At 60.4% G+C, this 24,244-nt stretch overlaps 7 protein-coding genes across 7 annotated transcripts; 3 read left to right on the top strand and 4 right to left on the bottom strand.

The window, feature by feature from the left end:
- Positions 1-665: 665 nt before the first annotated feature.
- Positions 666-2,638, top strand: HRG_08031 (TCP-1/cpn60 chaperonin family domain-containing protein; the record flags this gene model as incomplete). Its single annotated transcript, XM_044866502.1, has 6 exons — positions 666-690; positions 798-864; positions 929-1,137; positions 1,190-1,780; positions 1,845-2,482; positions 2,546-2,638. 6 exons carry the CDS (start codon positions 666-668, stop codon positions 2,636-2,638), a joined length of 1,623 nt encoding a protein of 540 aa, XP_044718391.1.
- A 404-nt stretch (positions 2,639-3,042) lies between these two features.
- Positions 3,043-3,657, bottom strand: HRG_08030 (uncharacterized protein; the record flags this gene model as incomplete). Its single annotated transcript, XM_044866501.1, has 1 exon — positions 3,043-3,657. The coding sequence occupies one exon, from the start codon at positions 3,655-3,657 to the stop codon at positions 3,043-3,045; it is 615 nt and encodes a 204-aa protein (XP_044718390.1).
- Positions 3,658-4,903: 1,246 nt separating this feature from the next.
- On the top strand, positions 4,904-6,547 carry HRG_08029 (histidine phosphatase superfamily (branch 1) domain-containing protein; the record flags this gene model as incomplete). The annotated part of the gene is made up of 3 exons (XM_044866500.1): positions 4,904-4,958; positions 5,023-5,478; positions 5,547-6,547. 3 exons carry the CDS (start codon positions 4,904-4,906, stop codon positions 6,545-6,547), a joined length of 1,512 nt encoding a protein of 503 aa, XP_044718389.1.
- A 1,005-nt stretch (positions 6,548-7,552) lies between these two features.
- Positions 7,553-13,480, bottom strand: HRG_08028 (histidine kinase-, DNA gyrase b-, and HSP90-like ATPase domain-containing protein; the record flags this gene model as incomplete). The annotated part of the gene is made up of 5 exons (XM_044866499.1): positions 7,553-7,771; positions 7,832-11,040; positions 11,122-11,632; positions 11,711-13,033; positions 13,133-13,480. The coding sequence occupies 5 exons, from the start codon at positions 13,478-13,480 to the stop codon at positions 7,553-7,555; spliced, it is 5,610 nt and encodes a 1,869-aa protein (XP_044718388.1).
- A 3,432-nt stretch (positions 13,481-16,912) lies between these two features.
- Positions 16,913-19,755, bottom strand: HRG_08027 (peptidase family m13 domain-containing protein; the record flags this gene model as incomplete). Its single annotated transcript, XM_044866498.1, has 7 exons — positions 16,913-17,651; positions 17,721-17,833; positions 17,938-18,186; positions 18,326-18,610; positions 18,700-18,945; positions 19,061-19,551; positions 19,644-19,755. The coding sequence occupies 7 exons, from the start codon at positions 19,753-19,755 to the stop codon at positions 16,913-16,915; spliced, it is 2,235 nt and encodes a 744-aa protein (XP_044718387.1).
- A 608-nt stretch (positions 19,756-20,363) lies between these two features.
- HRG_08026 (eukaryotic cytochrome b561 domain-containing protein) lies at positions 20,364-21,243 on the bottom strand (the record flags this gene model as incomplete). Its single annotated transcript, XM_044866497.1, has 2 exons — positions 20,364-21,010; positions 21,108-21,243. The coding sequence occupies 2 exons, from the start codon at positions 21,241-21,243 to the stop codon at positions 20,364-20,366; spliced, it is 783 nt and encodes a 260-aa protein (XP_044718386.1).
- A 1,127-nt stretch (positions 21,244-22,370) lies between these two features.
- On the top strand, positions 22,371-23,544 carry HRG_08025 (allantoicase repeat domain-containing protein; the record flags this gene model as incomplete). The annotated part of the gene is made up of 2 exons (XM_044866496.1): positions 22,371-22,473; positions 22,556-23,544. 2 exons carry the CDS (start codon positions 22,371-22,373, stop codon positions 23,542-23,544), a joined length of 1,092 nt encoding a protein of 363 aa, XP_044718385.1.
- Between the last annotated feature and the right edge of the window lie 700 nt (positions 23,545-24,244).

The following is a 24,244-nucleotide window of genomic DNA, read 5'->3' as shown; positions in this document are numbered from 1 at the left end:
TGGCGCACTCGCCTAAAAGGGGAAGGCCAGCGCCATTACCTAGATAGAAAGTACTTGCAGAAGAAGGACCACGTTCGCGAGGGTAAACCCTCGCTTCCCAGTAAAATATAGTAACATACCCTCTGCTTCGGCCTGCGACGCTTAAGGCATAGTTGTCAATCCGGCATAGAGCATGTTGTCGTGCCGGACTTAAAGGAGCTCAATTGGTAACCAGGCAATTTGAACTTTATGTATCTAGTATAGTATAAGCCACCTAGCATAGCAGGTCGCCTTCCTTTTAGACAAGTGCGCCACACCGCCCCACTTTTGGTGCGCTCGTCAGCCAGAGCCGTGCGCTTGATAATAGTCAAGGCGATAACTTAGGTACGTAGCCTTCATTATGCAGGTTCCTCCACAAGGGCCCGCCTACCCTGGAGTGGAGACCGGGCCCTGCGATCTCGTCAGCAACCGTTCTAGGGGAGCTGCTCAACTTTTTTCTGCCATCTCTTTATTAGTGACTGCCCCTCCAAAGAAAGAGTCCTCCCTACTACCCCTTCCCTCCTCCTTTCTTCGTCCACCAGCTTCGCCCCTCCGTCGACTAGCTCTCTTCATCTGCCCGACTCCCCTCTCGCTGCTGTTCGCGGTGCTCGAGTCCTCCCCGCGGCCAGTGTCCAGCGTTGCCCATCATGCAGGCCCCGGTGCTGGTGATGAGTGAGTTCCTCTCCCTACTCACTGCCGCCTCGAGTGTCACGAGCCTCGCGTACCGCGAACCGTGAACCGCGAACCGGAGAGCTCCCTAGCTGACTAGCCCCCGACAGACACCCAGAGCGGTGAGCGACAGACTGGGAGGAAAGCCCAATTGTCCAACATTGCAGCTGCCAAGACGTTGGTTTCCGTCGCCCTGCCCGCTTCCGCCTCTGCCAATCCGCTGACTCGAGCTGCCCCCTAGCGTCGCCGACATCATTCGATCATGCCTCGGCCCCAAGGCAATGCTCAAGATGCTTCTTGATCCCATGGGCGGCATCGTCCTCACAAACGACGGCCACGCCATTCTGCGCGAGATCGAGGTGTCGCACCCCGCCGCCAAGAGCATGATTGAGCTCAGCCGGACCCAAGACGAGGAGGTCGGCGACGGCACCACAACAGTCATCATACTTGGTGAGCTTCCAAGGTCGTGTCAATCCGTTCTTTCTGACCCCTGACCTCTCAGCCGGCGAAATCCTGGCCCAGGCGCTGCCCCAGCTCGAACGCAACATCCACCCCGTCGTCATCATCTCCGCCTTCAAGCGCGCCCTCCAGGACGCCCTCCACATCATCGACGAGGTCTCGCTCCCCATCGACGTCGACGACGACAAGGCCATGCATCAGCTCATCTCCTCGGCCATCGGCACCAAGTTTGTCTCGCGCTGGATGGATCAGATGTGCGACCTGGCCCTCAAGGCGGTCCGCACCGTCACCTGGGAGGCGGGCAACGGCAAGACCGAGGTCGACATCAAGCGCTACGCCCGAGTCGAAAAGGTGCCCGGCGGCGAGATCGAGGACAGCAAGGTCCTCGACGGCCTCATGCTCAACAAGGACATTACTCATCCCAAGATGCGCCGCCGCATCGAGAACCCCCGCATCGTCCTGCTCGACTGCCCCCTCGAGTACAAAAAGGGCGAGTCGCAGACCAACATTGAAATCTCAAAGGAGGAGGACTGGAATCGCATCCTTCAGATTGAGGAGGAGCAGGTCAAGCTCATGTGCGAGGCCATCCTAGCCGTCAAGCCCGATCTCGTCATCACGGAGAAGGGAGTGTCTGGTAAGTGCGGGAGCGCGCGCATGGCCCAGGCCCGTTTTCTCCTTGGCTAACCTAGCGCCTGCAGATCTCGCCCAGCACTTCTTGGTCAAGAACAACGTCACAGCCCTGCGCCGGGTGCGCAAGACGGACAACAACAGGATAGCGCGTGCCACGGGCGCCACCATTGTCAACCGGGTCGAGGACCTCCTGGACTCGGACGTTGGCACCCGGTGCGGCCTGTTTGAGATTGAGAAGATTGGCGACGAGTACTTCACCTTCCTCACCAAGTGCGAGGACCCCAAGGCCTGCACGGTGCTCCTCCGCGGCCCATCCAAGGACGTGCTCAACGAGATTGAGCGGAATCTGCAGGACGCCATGGGCGTGGCGCGCAACGTTATGTTCCACCCCCGCCTTTCCCCAGGCGGCGGCGCCACCGAGATGGCTGTGTCGGTGCGGCTAGGGCAGCTGGCCAAGAGCATCGAGGGCGTGCAACAGTGGCCGTACAAGGCCGTGGCCGACGCCATGGAGGTGATTCCGAGGACGTTGGTGCAAAACGCCGGCAAGAGCCCGGTGCGCGTGCTGACGGAGCTCCGGGCCAAGCAGGCCGAGGGCAAGAGCACATGGGGCGTCAACGGCGACACGGGCGCCATTGTAGATATGAAGGAGTACGGAGTGTGGGAGCCCGAGGCCATTAAGCTGCAGAGCATCAAGACTGCCGTCGAGGTGAGACCCTGTTTCCTTCCTTTTATCCTTTGCGAGACGAAACTGACATGAATGTCATGGTAGGCGGCGTGCTTGTTGCTACGGGTAGATGATATCTGCAGCGCCAAGAAGGCGCAACAAGCCGGAGGGGCCGGCCTGGGCGGCGGTGATGACTGAGGGGAGTTGGGGCTGTCTCTTCCCTTCCCTTTCTTCTCTCTGATTTTACACTTTGGTTGGGTTGGGCACACGGTACGACAGAGCAAGTTTTGGGGAGGATGTCATGGTGGAAGATGCCATTTGATTACTCTGGTCATACCCCCTGTACTACGACGAGCAGGCAAGACGTAGACGGCGAGGAGATGGCGAAAATAGACGAGGTCGAGGGCCAGTGAGAAGGCAAAAGACAGCCCGTTGAGCGCGGGGTCTGGCTCGCGGTGCTGACAGGAATATTAAGGAGGAGAAGAAAAAATGTGATTGATTTGGGGTATCGTTGTGAATACAAATGCGACGCCGTGCGTGTTGCTCAACAGCCTGGCGGTCCGATCTGAGAGCTTGTTGCCGCCGAGGGCGCGCTGGGAAGATCAGTCATCGTCGTGTATGACAAGACCGGGGGCCTGGGCCGCAGGAGTGGATGGCTGGTCGTCGTTGTCTGCGTCGTCTCGGGTGATGACTTGGGCCCGTGGCTTCTCGGCGGTGGCAGCCTCGGTGGATGCGGCCGGAGCCGGAGTGGCAGGATGGTTCGGGACCGGGTCGGTCTTGGCCTTTGCCTTTCTGGCTTTGATCCTTTCCCTCTTCTCCCTATTCTTGCGCGTCTTCTCCTCATCCCTGCGCTCCCTCTGGGTCCTTTCCGAGTCGAACTGCTCCCGATGCTTCTGGCGACGCAGGTCGGCGTCCATGTCGCGCAGGCGCTCGTACTCGCGGCGGCGCGAGGCCTTGTAGACATGGAACTCGCCGGAGCCGGCGCCGGCGCTGGAGCCCTGGACGTTTGTGATGATCTCGGGGGGGCCAGGGCGGCGGGGGCGGGCGAGGTCGGACGAGGCTGAGGGGGGCAGGCGGATCTCGCGGTCGGGCTTGGCGAAGAGGGCGTCGACGGAGGCGGCCTGGGCCGAGGCGGGGGAAAGAGCGCGCTTCTTTGTGGGACGATGGGAGCGAGGGTCGGCGGAGGTGGGGATGGAATCGGGGCCTTCGCCGGACATTTTTGTGTTTTTTTTTTGCCTCTTGTCGAGTGCTCTTGGTAGGTGGGGCTGATGGGCTGGGGGAGGGTGGGATGGTGGGATGGTGTTTGGATTTTTGGTAGGAAGAGTGCGTTGCTGCACGGGGACGGGTGTCGATGGGTGGTTGTCGTCGTCGGTGAAGTGGATGATTGGTGGTGGCGATGGTGGATATTTGGCGTGACGTTGGCACGAGGCTACGGTTTTTCCTCGTCGGCATTGGCCTTGTGACGCTGGGGCTGGGTGGGTGTGGCGTAGGCGGAGCGAGGCGGGGCGGGGCGAGGCTGAGGACAAGGGTATTGGCTTATACCGGACTCGTTCACTTCTTAAGATCATCACCAGCCCGGCCTATTCTTAGTAGGAAGTACATGAGGTAATCAAAGATTAGCGTGTGTAGAGCACGACATCAAGGACCGCGTTTCGTCTTTTCAGGGTGGTTTCAGAAACAAAACAAGAGGAAAAGTCAAAAGCCAATCTAGAACGCTCAACTCTAATTTCGGCGATATTTCCGTGCGACAGACAGCACTAGTATGTCCAGGCTCTGCATGTCATGGGTCTGACGGCGGTAAAGCGAGCAACCAGAGTCGCATGTTGCCCCCTTGTTGGCTTCGTGGCTGCAACCACGGCAGAGACAGGCGCCAGCGACAGGCGCCTATGCAGAACAGCGGAGGTCCTCCTTGTCCTGCAAGTACCTGATGTGTGCAGGGTCCCCAGTTGGCGACTCATGTATCTGTCGCGGCATCGGTACCTGAGTTGCGAAACACCTTGCTTCGACCTGCTAGCCAGGAAGGTAAAGCTGCTGCACACCCACTGTAGCCTCTTGGGGGCCCCGCTGTGCCCTTTTTGCCTCCGCATGACGCACCAGCGCTTGGGGACAACCTCGTTGATTCTCCTCCTCGCTCATTCTCTCTCTCTCTTTCTCTGCATTCATGGTTTGATGTTGGCAGACGGTCTAATCAGAGGGAATAGATACGGTTTTCTTGTCCGCCTATTTCGTTCCTTCTTTTTCCATTTCTCCGTCTCATTTCTCTTCTCTTGATACCCTCGTCCTCGATATCCGTCACTTTCCACCTCTCCCTTTGGTCCACGTCTCTCTGCCTCCAGGCTGCCTCGTTCTCGGTGTCCCTGCAGAAGCAACGCACCGGAACCTCGCCCGTTGCATCCCACAGGCTTTGCTGCCGACGCCACCACAGCACCCTCTGTGCATCGCCAGCCAGCCAGCCACTCAGCCATGGCCAGGCCACGCCTCATCATCGTCATTCGCCATGCCCAGTCGGAGGGCAACAGTGAGTCCCCCCCCCCGCCGAGTAAGCCGTTTCCGTGGCTGATGCAAGCCCTCCCTCCCTCCAGAGAACCGCGACATCCACCAGACCATCCCCGACCACCGCGTCCGCCTCACTCCCGAGGGCTGGGCCCAGGCAAACGACGCCGGCCGCCGCCTGCGCGCCCTCCTCCGCCCCGACGACTCCCTCCAATTTTTCACCTCGCCCTACCGCCGCACCCGCGAGACCACAGAGGGCATCCTCGCCACCCTCACCTCGGACGACCCCGAGCCCTCGCCCTTTCGCCGCCCCGCCATCAAGGTCTACGAGGAGCCGCGTCTGCGCGAGCAGGACTTTGGCAACTTTCAGCCCTGCAGCGTCGAGATGGAGCGCATGTGGCAGGAGCGGGCCGACTACGGCCACTTCTTCTACCGCATCCCAAACGGCGAGAGCGCCGCCGACGCCTACGACCGCATCAGCGGCTTCAACGAGAGCCTGTGGCGCCAGTTTGGCGACGACGACTTCCCCAGCGTCTGCGTCTTGGGTACTTGCCCTCTCCCCCCCTGCTTGTTCGCCGAGCTTGCTGCTGATCCATGTCGTCTTTTCAAACAGTCACCCACGGCCTCATGTCGCGCGTCTTCCTCATGAAGTGGTATCACTTCACCGTCGAGTACTTCGAGGACCTCCGCAACATCGACCACTGCGAGTTCCTCACCATGCGCAAGCAGCCCGACGGCGGCAAGTATCTCCTCGAGAACAAGCTGCGCACCTGGTCCGAGCTGCGCCGCGAGCGCGCTGTCGTCAACGGCAAGGACGACAACGCGAGCCCCCGCACCGTCGTCGTCAACCGCCGCTGGGGCGGTTGTCCCAACGGCTGCAACCACACCAACCACTTCAACAAGCGCCACGATCTCGACGCCCTGCGCCAGCGGGACATTGAGCGCAGCGGAAAGCCCACCAACGGCTCCGGCGCCGCCATGACCATTGCCAGTCGCAGGCAGCGCCATCACCACCACCGCGCTAACCGCCCCCAAGACGCCGACGCCGACGACCCAGGTGCAGCAGCCGCTACCACAACCGCTACCGCCACCGTCGACAACGGCGACGGCGGCGGCGGCGGCGACGACGACGATCACGCGGTCCCAAATCCCGCGCCGGCCCCCCGCGCCCGCACCCGCACCCTCGAGGACGTCCTGTCCTCCCCCGACGGCACGCCCTCCTTCATCACCGCCTCGCACCGCCTCCGCGGCTTCAAGCCGCACGCCCACCACCACCTGCACGTCGGCCGCGACTTTGGTGGCTCCTACTCGGGCCACAATTCCATGGCCGGCAGCGACTCGGACCCTTCGTCTGTCGACGACGCCAATGACGCGCCCTCGCGCCGCCCGCCCGCCTGCCACAACGGCCCCTGCACCGACGGCCACGACGCGGATGCCGACACCGACGGCGGCGGCGGCGGCGACGTCGACGACGACGACGACGAGAATGGAGAATGCGCCGACGGCAGCTGCGCCCTGGCCAACCGCCTAGGCGACGACCCGCGCTCCGCCGCCCTCGACGACTTGGACAAGGCCGAGCGCGAGGACCGCAGCGTCCAGGGGAGCCTCTACTGACAACGGCGCCCTCCTCGTCCTCTTCTTCTTCCGTTCTTGCCTTCTGTTGTCTTTCCATCCCCCACGGGCCTTCCTTTCCATTCTCTTGTCGTGCATCATGAGCGGGTTTTTTTTTCCGGTGTCACGGGGACTCGGGGTTTGTTTGTACTTGGGTCGGGGGCCTTCTTGCCAGGACTCATCGGGATTGTCCATCGACAGTCCTGCATCACATCACGTCTTGGTCTAGGGAGAAATATATATACCTTTCGGCGTCAGAGCACCTGACGCGCGCAGCGTAGAATGAAAATCACAGTTTCCGTCCCCTCGACCCCACTCTCTCTCCATCACGACTCCCCCACAACGGCGACTGTGCGCTCCAGCAGCCCCGTCGTCCTCCCCAAGCCCACCCGTAAACAGGCCATGCAAACGCACCAAGCAAAAAGACGCAAGAGCAACGAGCTCGAAGCCACCCAGGACGACCAAGACGAAAGCAACGAGCCTAAAACAAACACCGGAATAGCAAAGATATGCTTCGTGGTGCAGGGGGGGGGGGGGGGGAATCCATCCCGCGCAATGCATGCACGCAACTACAGACCCGGCCTCCTTCGTGGCCGAGGCCGGCTGTATCAGCAGCCCAAGGCCAAACAACAGACAATAAAAAACCGCCTCCGTGACGATTCCCGCGAGGAGGTGGTGGAGTAGCTTCCAGACAACCACCCAAGCGCAGAGGCTGCAAAGACAAACCGCGCAGGGAGCCATGACGTGGACGGCAGCTGCGCATCCTGCATCGGGGGAAACGGCGAGGAAAGGGAGCGAGTCGGTGAATAGATCAGACATTATGCATCCCGCCTCCATAGTCCTTTGTCCTCGGCTCTAATGGGTAACAAGAAAAAGGCCAGTCGTTCCAGCAAAGGGCCTCCACACTCGCCACGCCAACCAAGGCTCTAGAATCATGCAGTTCGTCAAGAAAACAAATCGTGGTATCAACGTCTGGCTGTGCCAGGCTGGAGCGCAAATCGCCACCCGTCAGAAAAACTTGGCCATGGCCCTGCTGAGGTCTATAAAGTCCACCGGTTTCGTCACATAGTCGCTGAACCCCGCGTCGATGCACTTGTCCTGCACATCCGACATGACGTTGGCCGACAGCGCGATGATGGGCATCTTGGGGAAGCTTCTGGCTGCTTCCCATTGCCGTATCTCACGGCACGCTTGATAGCCGTCCTTGCGCGGCATGTGAAGGTCACACTGCGCCATGGTCAGCAAACAGCCCAGTCAGTGTGGTGTGCGGTCCGACGGTGGACTCACCAAGATGAGAGAGTAGTGCTTGTGCGGCTTCGAGAGCACCTGGTCGATGCACTCGACGCCATCCACCGCAATGTCCACGTCGACGCCAATCTTCTTCAGGTACTTGACCAGCACCTTTTGATTGACCGGGTTGTCTTCCACCAGGAGCACTTTGTATCCCTTGTTCCCCATGCGCCGCTCAATCTCCTGGTAGCTCGCCTTCTGATTCTCGACCATCTGCTGCGCCGTGGACCGGTTCCGATCCGTGCTCAGGTCCCGTACTTTCTCCGGGTCGAAAATAACCGCAAAGCGTGATGGCTTGACAGGTTTGTAGATGAACGTCACCAGGTTGTCTGTGAGTAGGCGCTCATACTTGGTGTCCGTTGCCTGCTTCATGACGACCTGGCGCTGCACCGAGTCGGAGAGAATGACAATCGTGGTCCTATCCATCTTCTGAGACTTTGTGATTTGGTCCATGACATGGATGATGGCTTCGGCCGAGGCCAGATTGAGGACAATGTGCGTAAACTTGATCGGGTCCTCGCCTCCAATATACTGCTGAGCCTCCTCGACCGCGGCGAGGGCCGTGATCTGATGTGGAACGTCCTTGGGCAGCGTCATCTCGATGTGCTGTGTCGTCGCCTCACGGCTGTGGTACTGTGGGCATATTATGAGGATCGAATACATGGGGGGGCGGAAGTCAGGATTTAGCCGGCCCTCGTTGTCCGACACCGCTGTTCTCCGTGGAGAGCCTCTCTCGGCGGGCATTTCCAGCTTCATTTGGGAAAGGTCCTGCCCGCTGGCCTTGGCAGCCTCGCTGAAGCGGGCCAGTCCCGCATTCACAGACGTGGCAGACGACCTGTCCGTGTTGTGGGATCTGCCTGAGTGCATGGATGGGATCGAGCTGCCGGCGGAAGCCACGCTGGGCGAGGTGTGGACGCTGTCCGGATGCTTGACGCCATTGACGTGGCGGGTGTGGCTCAATGGCGCTGGCAACGGTTTCCCGGTCCGGGGGACGCAGTCGGCGGAGTCGCGGCGGGATCCAGCAGAGATTGTCGACGCGGGACTGACGACGAGCGTTGGATGGTCCTCGGGCGTTGGGAGGCCGAAACAGGCTGTAAAGGTGAATGTGGACCCCTTTCCGAGTTCCGCCGTACCCTCCATCTTGCCGCCATGTAATTCGACGAGCTGCCTTGAAATCACGAGACCCAATCCGCTGCCCCCGTGCTGCCGAGTGCTGCTGCCGTCGATTTGGCTAAAGGGTTTGAATATCAAGTCGGCCTCCTCCTTAGAGAACCCCCGCCCGGTGTCGGTGATGGCGAATTGAAGTCGAATTTCCGTCTCGTCCCGCTTCGAGTCAGAGTCGGCGTAGACTCGGCATCGGCTAAACACTTCTCCCTCTGTGGTGAATTTGATGGCGTTGCCAATGACGTTGAGCAGCACTTGTCGGATGCGGACCTTGTCGCCTTTGACCCAGGCGGGCACATCGGCGTCGACGAGATAATTGAGCTCGAGCCGTTTCGCGATAGCCATGGTCGAGACGAGCTCATTGACGTCCTCGATCAAGGACCGGGTGTGGAACCATTCGTACTTGAGCTTCATCATCCCCGCATCAACCTTGGACAGGTCCAGAATGTCGTTGATGATCATGATGAGGCTGTTCGCGCTCGTCTGGATCGTGTTCGTGTAATCGCGTTGCTCTTCGTCCAGCGTCGTATCCTGGAGGAAACTGACCATGCCCGAGATGCCGATGAGAGGCGTTCTGATTTCATGGGACATATTGCTCAGGAATCGGCTCTTCGACTCCATTGCTTCCTTGAGCTTCGTCTCCAGAATCTTGTGGTCGTTGATATCCGTGGCCGAGCCAAAGTATGAACTGGCGCCTCGGCCGAAGTCGATGGTATCGATCTCCACGCAGCGAATGAGGTGCCAACGGTACTCTCCCGTCTTGGAGCGCAGCCGGACTTCGGTCGTGTAGGAGAGTCTGCCGCTGGTGTCCGTGGTCACTTTGAAGATGCCTTTCCTTGCTAGCTCTGTCAAGTCCGCACACGGTAGGTCACGGGTCGACTCGGTCCCCGAGCTGCTGCTCCTAGACAGCTGCAAGCGATCGCTCTGCGATTTGGATTCATGTGTCATCGGCGACTTTTGTCCCTGCACGGTGCCGGACGTCGACGTTGCTTCGGAAGAGTCCGATCCCTCGACCTTGTTCGATCCCGACTCGCTTTTCTGCTTCGACGTCCTGCGATGGTCGATGGGGATGCGGCATCTTGCCAAGTCGTCCGGGTGTACGTGGTCCATGAAGCCCAGGTTCAACGAGTCTTCGAAGCTTTGGCCCGTGTACGACAGCCACTGCTCATTGGCAAAAGTTATGCCCTCGTCCTCGGTGGCGGTGAAGATGATCTGTGGAATCAAGTTTGCCAGTAGTCGGTGCTTGGCCTCCGATGCCTCGACCTCCTCCTGCCTGGCTGCCCGGAGCTCGGCAATGTGTTGATCGTGAATGTCCATGTACGAGCCCAGAAACTGCATGATGACGCCTCTCTTGTCCTTTGACGCCACGGCTCTGGCGTAGAACCAGCGGTATGCACCGTCGAAGCGCTTGATGCGCACGGTTCTGGAAAACTGCTCGCCGGTTCGTAGCGAGTGCCCCCAGGCCTTGAGATAGCCGTCACGGTCGTCTGAGTGGATGCTTCCCCAGGGGTCTGCGGCGAGGTCTGCGACAGTCTGCCCGCGATAAGACAGGAACCGGCTGTTGACCCATACAGTCTCACCGGTCTGGGGCAGAGACACAAAGACATGGGCCGGCAGGGAATCCAGAATGAGACCCTTGAGTCTGTCAGAAGGTGGTGGCATATCCGCCCCCAATGTCGTCAGGGAAGTGCTGCGCGGCAGCGCGGACGAGGTCGGCGGCGGCCTGCTAAGAGTGGAGCTTGGGGGAAGAGATTGGAATGTCGAAGCGAAGTCCGCTCCGTAACTATGAAGGACGGAATGGCCGTGATGGGAGCGGGAGGCGTCAAACTTGAGGGGCTCGCTTTGCCTCTCCGTTGTTTTGGCCGTAGCAGCTTCGTCTGACGTATCTGCGCCCGCCTCTTGAGCGTCCTTGGAAGCCGCCTCTTGGCGCGGTTGCATGTTCGCTTCGTCGATATCGAAGACTATTCTGTCGACGACTGCCTCCAGACCCGAAGCATCTTGCCCAGCCCTCGGGGCCGACAACAGGGAAGACTTCTTGTCAGCTGGAGAAACATCCTTCGATCCCGGCCTTGATCGCTGAGGGGCCAACGTCTCTGGCCTTGTCAAGCCCGGCTTCTGTTTACTGCTGAAATAGCCCTCGCCGCTCTGGGACATGGCCGCCGGGCTGGCCGCTGGCTGGCGCTTGTCAACGAGGTAGTTGAGAGATCCTTGTTCCCAACTAGGGGTTCCCAGCGGAGAGCCGGTGGTACTTTTCGAAACTGCAGAGTAGTCGCTCGGGCTCGTCATGCTGCCGCCCAGGAACGCTTGCTGGGCAATGCCGGCCGGCACCGTAAACGGTCCGTTATCACCGTGCCGCGGGTAGGGTGTGACGGCGCCGAATCCTGCAGTCGGTGGCCTTCTGCGCTGGATACCAGCCAGTTCGGTTTCCAGGTTGGAATAGTGTCGACATAGTGAGAAGGATGTAGCCATGTGAGGCGCAAGGTGCTCCAGAGAGCGTCGGAGCTTGGACGGGTAGGGTATGATTGGGCTCAGGATGGACAGGATCGCAATCGGAGCCGTCTCGTTCTTTCCCGGAAGCTCGGGCGTGAGTCGCTCAGCCTCTATAGATTCCTTGCGATTTTCCCCTGCTTCGTCCTTGTGCCGAGTTTGAGACCGTTGCTCCATGGCCGACGCGTTCAGCTTGAAGGGGCGCAACGGCCTAGAAAGTAGCACATGTGTCAGGGGTATGTGCAGCACGGTCCATGAATTATCGACCCCAATGGCCTCGGGCGGGGGCATTCCGGAGTAGCTGGTCGGGCCTGAATCGGGATTAAAGGAGCCTTCGTCGACCATGGCATCGGTGAAGAAGGGATTCTCCTTGGGCTCGGCGCGGACTGCTGGCGACGGAGCGGGCGATTGCGACCAAGGTGACGGCGGCGCTTGCTCGTACTCCTCGTACTTGGGCGTTGGAGGTCTCGGTTCGTCGTCATCCAGGCGGGAGACGATCGACTTTGCCTTGTCGCTGGCGTTGGACTTGCTTCGTGTCGTGCCTGGAAATATGGACGACAGCTTCGAGGTGGACTCTGCGCGCGGCCTCTTGGGTCGTTTCGCGAAATCCGAGGAGGGAGTCTTGGACCCAGGTTTCTGCTCGATCGGCTGGTCCGTGGACTGGTTAGCATTGGCCGCAAGATAGGGGTAGCTCCTGGTCAGTGCAACCGGTCGGCCTCGTTGGAGCACCCGCATGACGCCGGCATGGTCGATGAGCGGGTCGGCTTCGTAGTCCAAGGCCTGGAGAACGGGCAAAACCCGTCCCTGGCCGTCGAATCGAGCCATGAAGGGCGCCTCCCAGCTAGGGATGGCTTGTTGTCCTTCGACGGCATCGTGCTCGTCGAGAGCGTCCTTGTTCAGTTCTGTGTAGCCGTGGGAGGCCTCGCCGGAGCGCCGGGCTGATTGGAAATGCGACTTGCTTCGCATCAGGTGGGTGGGACGTCGGGCCGCGCTGGGGGCTCTGTCGAGCGACTTCTGCTTGTTGTCCTCGTACGAGGTGAAGGAATGACGGCTGGGAAGACCGGGGCGAGCTGGTGTACCCAGCTCGGCCACGTCGTCTGTGTTGAAGGCAACGTCGGAAGCCCCACGCTCGCTGCTCTGCATGACACTGCTGCTCCGGGCCATGTATCCCATGCTGAGTTCGTTCCCATCATGCTCGCTATAAGTAGCCTTTTGGCCCCAGGGTACGTTTTCGAGGTCGGTCGAGTCTGCAGGGACGGCAAGAGTCACGCGCTCAGCCTTGTACACGTCCTTCATGATGTGGACGACGGTGCTCCACCAGGCGTCCAGGCCCGGCTCGGCGCTGAGCATGAGCGACAAGTCGTAGAGGTTTGGGTTGGGGAAGTCGAAGCCGGCATCCTGATGGGGAGTCGCGGCCGAGGGGTTGAAGGTGTAGTTGGAAGCTGGAGTCGAGTTCTCGGAGAGGACCTTGTCAAGTATGCCGCGGAATTCGAAGCCGGTGGGATATGGCATCCGGATGCCGGCCGGGGGCGGTTGGGGCGGAATCGACTTGTTGAGGTACAAGGGGGCAAAGCCGGTGTTGGCCATTCGAGGGAAGGGATAGGACGGGGTGCAGGCGACGGGGCCGGGGGTGAAGCTGTCGCGTACCGTGTTGTTGGACTCGGTCGAGGCGGTCGTGAGGGCGGCAGTGAGCACGGGCGAGCCCGACAAGGCCTCTTCGGGGATCGGCGAGACGCGCGCCTTGTCCGGGGGGTTCATGAGCAGGCCCCTGGCGGAGAGCTCTCGGATTTCGAGGTCTCGGGCCAGCTTCTCACGGTAGTCATTGAGCTGCTTCTGCGACGTGACGGGGCCTGTCGGGCCCCTGACATGGTCGGCATTGGCAGTGCGGAGCAGGGTGTCGTCGTCGGCAGCTTGGGCAGGCTGACGGGCCGGAGGCGAGCTGGCTGAGGATTCGAGCGGCGAGGAGGACGAGTAGATGGGACGGCGTTGGGCCATGCTGTCGCGCGCATCCCCCGTTGACGCTGCTGCTGCTCCGGCCTCGAGCGTTAGACGTCCATTTCTCGGACGGGGGGGGCTCGAAACGAGGGTGCGCGTCGCCGGGGATTCGGAGGCGGAGGATCGGCTGGGCCGACGCGCCGGGAATGAGGAGGAAGAGGGCGAGGCCGTCAGATTCGGAGTTGGTCGGGGCGGCGGGCGAGGCGACGATGGAGTGCCGTCGTCGACTTGGGAGACCGGCCTTTGCATGCCTCAGACATGCGGACGGGGGCGGTCGATGTCGAGTTCGGCTGGCTGGCAGGTCGGGGTCGGATTAGGTCATCTGCTCCAAGGCAGGACGACGAAGCCTTGAGCAGCCTGTCAGCATCAGAGGTGGTCGCGGGTTGCAAAGCGATCAAGGGATGATGTTGCATGTCGCTGTATATAGCCGGCAAGGGGAAACGGGAGGGGGGGCAAGGTGGGTAGGAATAGCCACCACCTACCTTGCGAGGTCCCGACAGACGCAGGGCAGATGCAGGTCGGCCACAGTCGCGAGGCAAGGTGATGCGACGCGGGCACGGCAGAAGAGGAGTAGAGTGAGGAAGGCTCGAGGCTGCGGATGCCGGTGCGAGTCAGTGTGGGAGAAGAATGGCGGCGACAGGCAATAGGCGCGCCAGAGATGGCGAGGACTGCTTGCTCAGGTACCCGCCCCCGTACAGTGTCGGTAGCGACGGCCTCGGTGGATGGGGTGCCCCAGAAGTCGGGAGAAAAGAAAATGTGCCTAGCAGCAGATGGGTATCTGTGGGTACTGTTTGGCATGCATCCATGTGCAGCATCACCGAATAAGAAGGGAGAGGGCTTGAAGGCGAGTACTTCGGCTGCGAGGCCAGGGGGATGGTTGATTCTTAATGCAACAACGTCATTTCGCTCTCGCTGTTTCGAGTCCCCCATTAACCTATGGCTGGGCCTGGTACTAAAGGTACGTACATACCTACATACAGCATCCGCTCGGATCTTTTCCTGACGCTCTCACGACCCTCTTCCGCCTGCCTCTCTGTCCGTTATCAATAGGCAGGCGACTAGAAGCGAGTTGAGTGAGGCCCCGGCCAGCTGCGGATGATGACGATAATAATAACAATAATAACAAAAGGCTGCTATGGGTGAAAAGAGAGAGGTGGGGGGGAGAGGGCCAGGGGAGGAGCGGATGTGAGGAGAGCAGAATGGGGGCCCTATGACGTAGCCGACAGGGCCTGCCAGCCCACCCTCACTCATTTTCAACCCCATCCATCATTTTTCTCGGCTTGTATTAAAATGGGGATTTTCATTCGTCTTACTGTCCTGGTCAGCACTGTACCGACTGTGCTGTCCTCCTGTCCCTGCTGCTGCTGGTCAGAGCGGCTATCTCGTGGACAAAGGCGCACGTTCAGGGACGCGTAAAACACCCGATGCCAGTTGCAGACCTGAAGAATCCGTATTTGCCGTGAGTCATGTTTTTGACCGTCCACAGGGTGCCCGGCCAGAAGCCTCTAGGTGTGCGGGTACATACTCTTTGGAGACGGCAAAAAAACATGGCGCGGCACTTCGCCGTTGCAGAAGACGCCGGCACCGATCGTCGACGCACCGCGAGCTCGCTTGCGAGTCCTTTGGCGGTACTGACTGTAATTACCTCTGTGCGTCAAGGCACAAAGGCAAAGGGATGGATGCCATTTACGGCCGTGCGTCTTGTCCCCATTCACACTGTACAGTCTCCACCGCCATCGCATCCGTTCGCGCACGCAAAAAGCATCAGAACAACAAAAGTTTCCGGCTCCATCATGCACACAAAGCGCCCGTCGGGACGAGTCACAAACTTCCCAAATGCCGCCAACCGCTGCGGATGCAGCCGAGATGCTGTCCGTCCTCCGGCTTTAGGGCTGCCTCTCACAGGCAAGAGGCGGAGTCGACGAGATCCTCATTGCAACTGTCCAGCGCCAAGTGCCATTGCAAGGGTCGTCTGTGGGACGAACCAGCACACAAAACGGCCGTGGTTCCAATCGGTGACCAGACTTGCAGTAATTACCGTCCTTACCAAATGTTCTTACGGCCTCCGATTCAGACGTGTCCGAGGCCAATGTCTCAGACAAAAATCGTCGGCGAGGATGCCATCATCATGACTGCTTACCCACCACCATCTTTTCTGCGCTCCTCCATCGCGCCACATTATCCGGTGATGCCATGTAATTAGGATTCTGCACCTCACCTCGCACGGCAGCCAGCCCTCTGCTTTCTCCCCACCCTCTGCGCACACACGAGCCATACGCGCCGACTACTGTACGTCAGTACATACGTACGGTGCGCTGCAGCATAGACAGACAACGCCGCATCGCCGATCCGTTTCTTCGAGGTTTACGGCCGCAAATCTAGGTTATGCGGCGGCAACAGCACTGCAGATTAGTCTTTGTCTCTTGACAGCCTGCTTTCTTTGCCCATCCCTGCCCCGGGTTCGAAGCCGGGGTGACCTTGACTCCGGCCCTCATGACGATAAAACACAACAACAATAATAGAGCATAAGCGGGGCCCTCGTCTTCATCGTCATCATCGTCATCCGCGCAGGCCATGCACCATCTCACGGCGAGGGCCAATCATGGCTCGGGCAACTGCTCGAGGCCGCAACGGCGCAAGACACGCTCTCAGCCAACCGGCCAGCCTCACCGCTCCAAGGGGACGGGGGGCGGTAAGACACCCGACGACGTTTGCGTTGACAAGTCGCTCCCGACCAAGAGACACATATCCCGTGTCCACGACCAGCCTCCCATCCGCCCGTCCTGCCGAGCCGCTCTGCTGGGTCATTGAGGGAGAGGCCTGACTCCGTCGAGTCTCGTGCTTCCGGGCACGTGACGTGGTCAGAGGCATCCATTGCGTCTTCGGCGCGGCGGCTTGTTATGCACGCCAGACGGGGAAAAGTGGGTCGCCTCGAACACGTGCGCCTTGGAAATAGCAACTCGCCTTTCTTCTTCCTTCGTCTTTCAGCCTCATCTTCAAGGACAAGCCTCCTTGTTGTGCCCCTTTTCTTCTTCTACAAATAACAATGACGGCCAACAGCGGCTGTTCATTGTGGAAGCACGGCATCGGCGGCGGCGGCGGGAACGACGCTGCGGGCGTTGGCTCTGTCGCACCATCTCCGCAACGCACCAACACGAGCCATCGGTCCTATGGCTTTTTTTGCCGTGGCAGGGAGACTGCAGCGTGATGGCCAGGCTCTGTTACGGGTCACCAAGTCGCAGGTGCCAGCAGAACGCACAAGACAATGCTGGGTCTCGACGTCCCAGATCAAGGGGAGAGGCGCCAACGGAAATTCTGGCATCACTACGAAGCACACGCGTTCCTCGACCTCCTCGCGACGCTTCAAGTACACTGATCAAGATTGAGGCGAGGCAAGACTCAACCGACGCCCATGCCTGCGCTTTCCTACGCCTAGTCTTCCACTCCGTAACCCCAGGGCTCGAGATATCGCCCAAAAACCCTACACTTCTTGGCCAGGCATCTCCCACACCTGCAGTGCATGGAGGCGTGAAAGGGGCCAAAGTCGAGGGTAGGCTCCACGAGCCGCGCGTGGTCGGGCGGCATATCGGAGCGCGCGACCTCGGCCTCGAAGAACTTGTTGGCCGTCGGGGGCCGCACGGTGCAGAAGCGCGTCGCCCGCGCCATCCAGTACAGCTCGAGGTTGCTAAAGACCTCGAGGCCCGGCAGCGGCAGGTTCGTCGAGTTGCTCTTGGCGGTGACCCAGGCGCGGTACGAGGCCTCCATGCCCTCGTGATCGCCCACAACGGACTCGTAGACGTTGTCCATCTCGAGCATGAACTTGAATGTGCCGATGCGGTATACGCGGCGCCAGCGCTTTCTGAAGCAACGCAGCTGCTTGGTGTACTTGCGCCAGTCGCGGCCCGTCCACGTCTCGCCGCGGATGGACCCGTTGACCTGGTACTGCTGCCCGACGCCGTCAATGACCTTTGCCATGGCCGTCCCGATGGCCGTGCCGAGCGCGCCGTACTGGTACCAGCTCGGCAGGTCCGCGTGGTAGAGCGGCTGGCGCATCAGCCCGGCGGGGATGACGAGCTGGTTCCGCAGCGGCGAGTACTGCACCTCGAGTGAGTGCGCGTTGTCGGGCCACTCGTCGGCACCCTGCGGCGCCCTGCCGAGCCGCGACCAGCGCCTGTTGCCGTGCCACAGTTCCAGGTGGAAGTAGTCGTGGTGGTGTGTCCACCGGTCCGGGCGCCGCAACGACGCCGTTGCCATCGTCGAGTTGTTCACCCCCTCGTGCGCTGGCCCGCCGGCGCGGACGTTGGCCCCGGCGTAGAACTCGGCAATGGACTCTGGTTTGAGGGGATGAGGCGTCTACCGAGTTTCTTGTCAGTCGCTCAAGGACAGCGGGGGAGTAATAGCAGCCTTGTTTCTCTTGCACACAGCTCGCAGAGGGGGCGACGAGCTCGTCAACTCACCAGCGGATGGCCAATGGAAATATCCAAACGGTCCATCTTTTCGACCGTCAGGTTCCTGCCCTGCTCCGACATCCAGTCCGTGGTGGACGCCATGTTCCTCCACTCCGCGCGGATGCCCTCGGCCATGCCTTTGACGCCCGACGCAATGGCCGACGAGTACTCCTTGCGGATGAAGAAGGAGTCGAGGATGTGGCCAAAGTGCCTCTGCGCCCTCGAGATGCACTTTTCCTCCAGCGTCTGGTTATGTGCCTGCCCAGAACAAGGACGGTCAGCTCACCGTCTGCTTTCTCGGAGTCGTGTGTGTGTGTGTGTGTGTGTGTGTGTGTGTGTGTGTGGGCGTGTGTACGGGGAAAAGGGGGCAGGGAGAAAATAGGGGGGCTCAACGCACCATGCCAATCTGGCTCGCGGTGAAGTTTGTCCACCTCTGGGTCCAGCTCAAGTCCCACACCTCGACGGTCTGGAGAAAGGCCTGCCACATGAGGAACGAGCGGATCGTCTCGCGCGTCTGGCGCCTGACGACGCGGTTCACGCGGCGGACGATTTCCGGGCGAATCACCTCGACGCCCTCGACGGTGGCGTTGTACCGCCGCGCAAACGACAGAACCGTGTCCTTGAGGCGCAGCTCCGGCGCGAGGTGCTCAAGGTCGTCCAGGCTGAGCTCCTCGACGTGGTTCTGCGTGCATTCGAAATGCCCCGTGTCAGCTTCTCCTCCAGCTCGGCCATCCACTCATCTCCCCCCCCCCCCCCCCAGGGGGGCCTTACCTTTGTAAACTTCATTTCACGCCTGCGCCACCTAGGTTGCTTCCTCAAAATGTCCTTCTCAAATTGTATGACGGATTCGGGAATGTCCTTCAGGTTCTGGACCCGCGGCAGATTCTGCCCGTGGGCACTCTCGAGGAACTCGACCAGCACAGCCGAGTACGGATCCCTGAAAGCCTTGAACCGGAAGATCCAGTTGTCGGGCATGGCGCCCCGGTATTCCGGGGTGATCACGATGGCCGTCTTGTTCTGTCATGTTGCGCGGCGACGAGGTCAGCAGTCCGCCCGGTTCAACATGTGGCAGTGAGGACGGTAGCAGCCAGCCCCTTCAAGCAAGACGTGTGACCAAAAGGGGTCCACTCACGGGGTTGACGAGCGACTGCTGGGCTTCAATCTTGACAAAGGGGTAGATGCCCAGCTGGACGAGGTTGACCTGTGCCTCGCAGAGCATGTCCCAGTCCTCCAACGCCATTCTCCTCCCCGTGTCGACGACGGGCTTGTACGTGGTGACATTGCTGTCCTTTTGCGAGGCTTGGACCGCGTCAAGCGCAGCAAACGGCCTGTTGACCTCGTTCATCAGCTCCACAAAGGCAGCCGCATTGTCTTTCATGTCGCTGCCCATGCACGTGCGGTAGTAATCAGCCACCTTGGCCAAGTTCTCGGCGTCGACCTGCTTGGAGCCGTCAATCTGCAGCTTGGCGTCGGCCAGCGACTCGGAGACCTCGGCGTAGGGCCGGTCGAGGAAGCCGCGGAGGATATTGTCCACCTCGTCTCTGATCATAGTCATGGTGTTGAGCTTGTGCCTGTGCGAGGGCACCTTGTCCTTGTAAGAGCGGCTGAAGCCGTCGCAAGCCCCTGAATTCCAAGCAGAACAACTCGGTCAGCCGACCTTCTCTTCAGAGGTCGTCTAAGACCACGAGTGAAAGGGGAGGGACAGGAAGACTCACACTCGGGAAAGTCTTTGCATCGGTTCAGGACGCGGAACCGCGGAGACATGGTTTCCTGCAGGTAGTTGGACGTGTTCCAACACGCCGTCGACTGGCACGCCAGGGGGAACATGGTGCTCTCGTGCATCGGGCCAGGGGAGAGAGCCGCAGCCGATACGTGTACCTGGAAGAAAACGATGGGCCGTGAGGTAGTCCCCGACGGCGGAACGATGCGCTGGGGGTGTGGCCAGCCAAGAGGACATGGTCGGTATACTGTTTCTTATACGCCATGAATTTCTCCACCAAGAGATTCTCCAGCACGGCTCAGCTGGGGCTTCCCCACGAGCGCCGCGTGTACGAGGCTTAAACTCAGCTGCCTGTCTATGTATCGCGTGCTTCTGTGCTAGGTAGTGGTAAACTGCTGACAGTCCCTCCCGCCAGTAGACAATGCCCTCTGTAGTGCAGAAAGATGCTCAGAACAGAGCTTGGCGAAAAAAATTCCGAGCCAACGCCACCATCTCTTGAGTTTCGTGAGAAAGGCGGGGGAGTGGGAGCAACTTGACGGCGAAAGTTTGCAGCTTTCTCCTAGACAGCCCGCCTGGTGCCACAAAACCAGGAAAAAACGCCGCCGTGGGCTACATACAGGAAGCTTATTACCCAGCCCCTGAACCGGAGACGAGTCATCGTCTCTGCTGGTTAGTTAACGGCCACCAGGAGGGGGAAGGGAGGTCAGGGCTCAGCCTAATGAGCGGCGAATCGGGGTCTCTGGGCCTCTTGCGCCGACGAGGAAGAGCCTAGGCCGAGCTTTTGCTTCCGGATGCGCGGAAAGACGCCGGCGACGATGAGGATGGAGGCAAGTATGGTGGCCCAGAGCTTGAGGTCCAGGACCTTGGCACCATAGTCGGTCTTTGCGGCGCTGCAGATGGTGGCGAGCAAGAGGAGGAGAACGAGGTAGCCCGAGTATCGGTGATATTTCCACACGGCGCGGGCCTTTTGGTCGCCACCATACAGCCGGGGGGTGGCCCACATGGTGAAGCCGACGAGGTACTGCAGCACGAGGAGGAGGCTGACGATGACGCCGAGGTAGCCGTGGACCGAGTGGAAGTGCGGGCCATGGCTCGCCAGCTTGTTGTACTCGATGATTGTGACGCCGGCGATGAGATGAAGCAGGGCGACAAGGTTGAGGGTGGCGTGCACGCGCTGGCCGAGGCGCTTCTGCTCGGTGGTGCTGGTGGGCTGCAGCGCCAGGACTGACTGGATCAGGACGAAGACGGCGAGAGACTGGAGCAGCGGATGGGCGGAGAAGAGGATTAGGGGCTTGGTGAGGACCGAGGCCCAGACGAGGACGAGGAGGAGGATGGCCCCGAGCTGGGCGAGAGAGCCGGTTCCTGCAGGGATGAAAGGGGGCGAGTTAGCAGAGAAGACGGCTGTTGTACGACGGCTCGACCGCGTTGAGGGACTGGGGTGGTCAACCGGTCAGCATACCCATGATGAGGTTCTTGGCAAAGGAGGTGCCTCGGCGCTGGACCACATCCCCGGGCCGTCCGAGGAGCGGCTCATTCTCTGAGCCTTCTGGGTGCAGCGTCTCGTCTTGTTCGGCTGCTGACGGATGCTCCGGCATGCCCGTGGTGCTCGCCATGGTTGGTGTATGTAGAAAGAAGGCAAGATGTTGCTCGGTAGCTGGATGGAAGCTGTCGATGGTCACGCTTCAGGCGTGGAGAAGAGTCGCAGGGTGCCCTCGAGAGACAGAGTGGTGTGTTTTTGCGTATCGGATTGGACATGTAATGACAAGCAGATGGATAGTAGGAGAGGGAGACGGAGAGTGAGACGGGGAGAAAGAGGGAGGATGGCGGGAGGCTGATAACGGCAGGTCGCTAGGAATAGGGCACAAGTCCCACATCATTGAGACCTTCAGCTTCAGCAGAGCTTACGCGCTGATTACGAGTGCCCGATTGCGAGACCAGCGACTGGTCGAACTTCCCTGTGCCACATGCGGCATCCGATGGAATCTACAGGTGTCATCAAGCTGCAGCAACAGCAGCTCCCAGAAATACCTACAGTGGAGTGGGCCCTACCCCGCCACCCAACCCGCCACCCCAACCCGCCTCCCGTCGGGGTCCCACGGGCCATGACAGGCCACCCCCTGTCAGCCCATCGGGGGCCTAGCCAGCCCCACTGCGAGGTTCGTTATCACCACCCGAGCTGGGGATCGCGTCAGGAGCGGGCAATCAACGGCGTCGGTTCTTGGACCTGGATGCTCGTGCCGCCGCACCCAGGTATGATATTGCCAAGAGGCGCATTGACCGCTACCATCCGCAGTATAGAGAAAGAATTTGATGGTCGGACCAGAATTCCATCACCTGTCCCAATTCAGACACGGTCGGGCAAGCAGCAGACCTTATTCGGGCTCTCGGTGTAGGGTAGGCTGGTTGCACCGCCGTCCTCGTCCGGACATCGCGGCACTAAGAGTCGGCAGCCGAAAATGCCTCACGTGATGGTGGTCGTGTCTACAGCTGCAAGGTAGCCGGAGCATCACTACGACACTGACTCATGGAAGCCGTCGGAGGTGGCCGGCATCGACCACTTGTTACGATTCCCCGCATCGTGGCTTGTATCGCCATCCCGTCTCGTCGCTATCCCACACCAGGCATACACGCTCCCTCGCTCAGTCTTTACAGCGAACTCCCATAGCAAGAGGACCCTTCACCGTCGCTTTCAACCGAGGCCAACCCACGACACGCACACGTCATGCCATCTTTCGCAGACGAGGTCGAGTATAAGCTCGACGACGTCAAGGCGACGTCGATAAGCCCCCAAGAGATTGACAAGACGTTCCGCTCGAGCTGCATTGGTAGACCCCCCCCTCCCCCAATGAAAGCAATAGACGACTTGTTGACATGGGCAACTGACCTCTTCCCCCTTCGCCTTTGTAGACCTGGTTTCGGCGGCATTGGGCGGCAAGATTCTTGCCTTCTCGGACCAGTGGTTTGCCGAGGCGGCCAACCTGCTGACGCCGACGACGCCCGTCTGCCAGCCCGGCAAGATGGTCTTCACAGGGGCGTGGTACGACGGGTGGGAGACGAGGCGGCACAACCCGGAGCCCTTTGACTGGGTCGTCATCCGCCTCGGCGTCGCCTCGGGCACCGTCGAGGGCGTCGAGGTCGACACGGCCTTTTTTACCGGCAACTACGCGCCCGCTATCTCCGTCGAGGGCTGCTTCAGCACCGACGACGACGACGAGGTCGTCTCGTGGCGCGGCGGCCGCGGCAAGTGGGAAACCATCCTCGGGGTCCGCGAGTGCGGGCCGTCGCGCCGCTTCGGGTGGAAGCTCGACGCCCCCTCGGGCAAGCAGTACACGCACGTCAGGCTCAACATGTACCCGGACGGCGGCATTGCGCGCTTCCGCCTCTTTGGCCACGCCGTGCCCGTCTTCCCGCAGGACACCGAGGCCATTCTGGACCTGGCGGCGGCGCAAAACGGCGGCGTGGCCATCTCGTGCAGCGACCAGCACTTTGGCACAAAGGACAACCTGCTGCTGCCCGGGCGAGGCAAGGACATGGGCGACGGGTGGGAAACGGCGCGGTCCCGCGGCAGGGAGCACGTCGACTGGACAATCGTCAAGCTCGGCGCCCGGGGCTGCATCCAGAGCTTCGTCGCCGACACGGCCCACTTCAGGGGTAACTACCCGCAAAAGGTGGCCATCTACGCGCTGGCCTGGGAGGGAGGTGGAGACCCCGACGCGGCGGCCGAGGGATGGCGCGAGGTCGTCGCCCCCAGCAGGATGGGGCCTGACCAGGAGCACGAGCTACCCTGCGCCGAGAGGGCGACGGCCTTTACGCACGTGAAGCTCGTCATGATTCCCGACGGCGGCGTCAAGCGGCTGAGGGTATACGGCAAGCGTTTGGCTGGACAAGGGCAGTGAGAGAGAGGTCGATGTCAACTTTACGCAGCCACGAGCACGTCTGTGCGACCCAGAAATATTCGCGCGGGTTATTCTTTGTCGAACCCTCATGGGTATTAGTGGTGAGGGGATCTGAGTCTGTCAGCAGCCGGAGCGACCCTTGGTTAAATCTGCACGCCATTATTAACCTTGCACGTATTTAAATGCTAAGGGTCTCGTTTCCTTGGGTAGCCAAGCATGGCGACTCGTGTCGCGGCCTGTCTCTCTGCCGAGCCGCTGATCTGACAGGAACGCTTCATGTCCAGGGAGGACAAGCAAAAAGGAATAGCGCAAGCCAGAGAGCAAAGGGTAGGAAAGGAAGAAGAGTGGCACTGCCCTGCGAGACCTTTGTCTCGACAGCAGCCATTAGTAGTTTTGGGTGGCAACGACGGGCATGAACAATCTCGCGCGACTCCAATGCGCCGGGTGGAGCGCCCGGGCAGTTCGTCAGAGGTACATGCGAGTACAGACCCCGATGATTCAAACAAGAGTAGTATCCAGCCAATGGCCCAGACGCATAGTTTCGTGAAAGTCGAGAAATGTTCAGATGGTCGTCCTCCAAAAAGGGGGGGGGGGGTTCGAGGTATTGGCCCCTCCCCCTTCCCCCCCACCTTGGGAGATTCATCAGTACCTCAGCTCAGGTACCCAAGCCAAGGAAGCCTGATTACCTCACCATTTGCAA

Source organism: Hirsutella rhossiliensis, assembly GCF_020360975.1.
Source record: "Hirsutella rhossiliensis strain HR02 chromosome Unknown scaffold00009, whole genome shotgun sequence".
Lineage (NCBI taxonomy): Eukaryota > Fungi > Ascomycota > Sordariomycetes > Hypocreales > Ophiocordycipitaceae > Hirsutella > Hirsutella rhossiliensis.
This window is presented reverse-complemented; position numbering and strand designations above follow the sequence as displayed.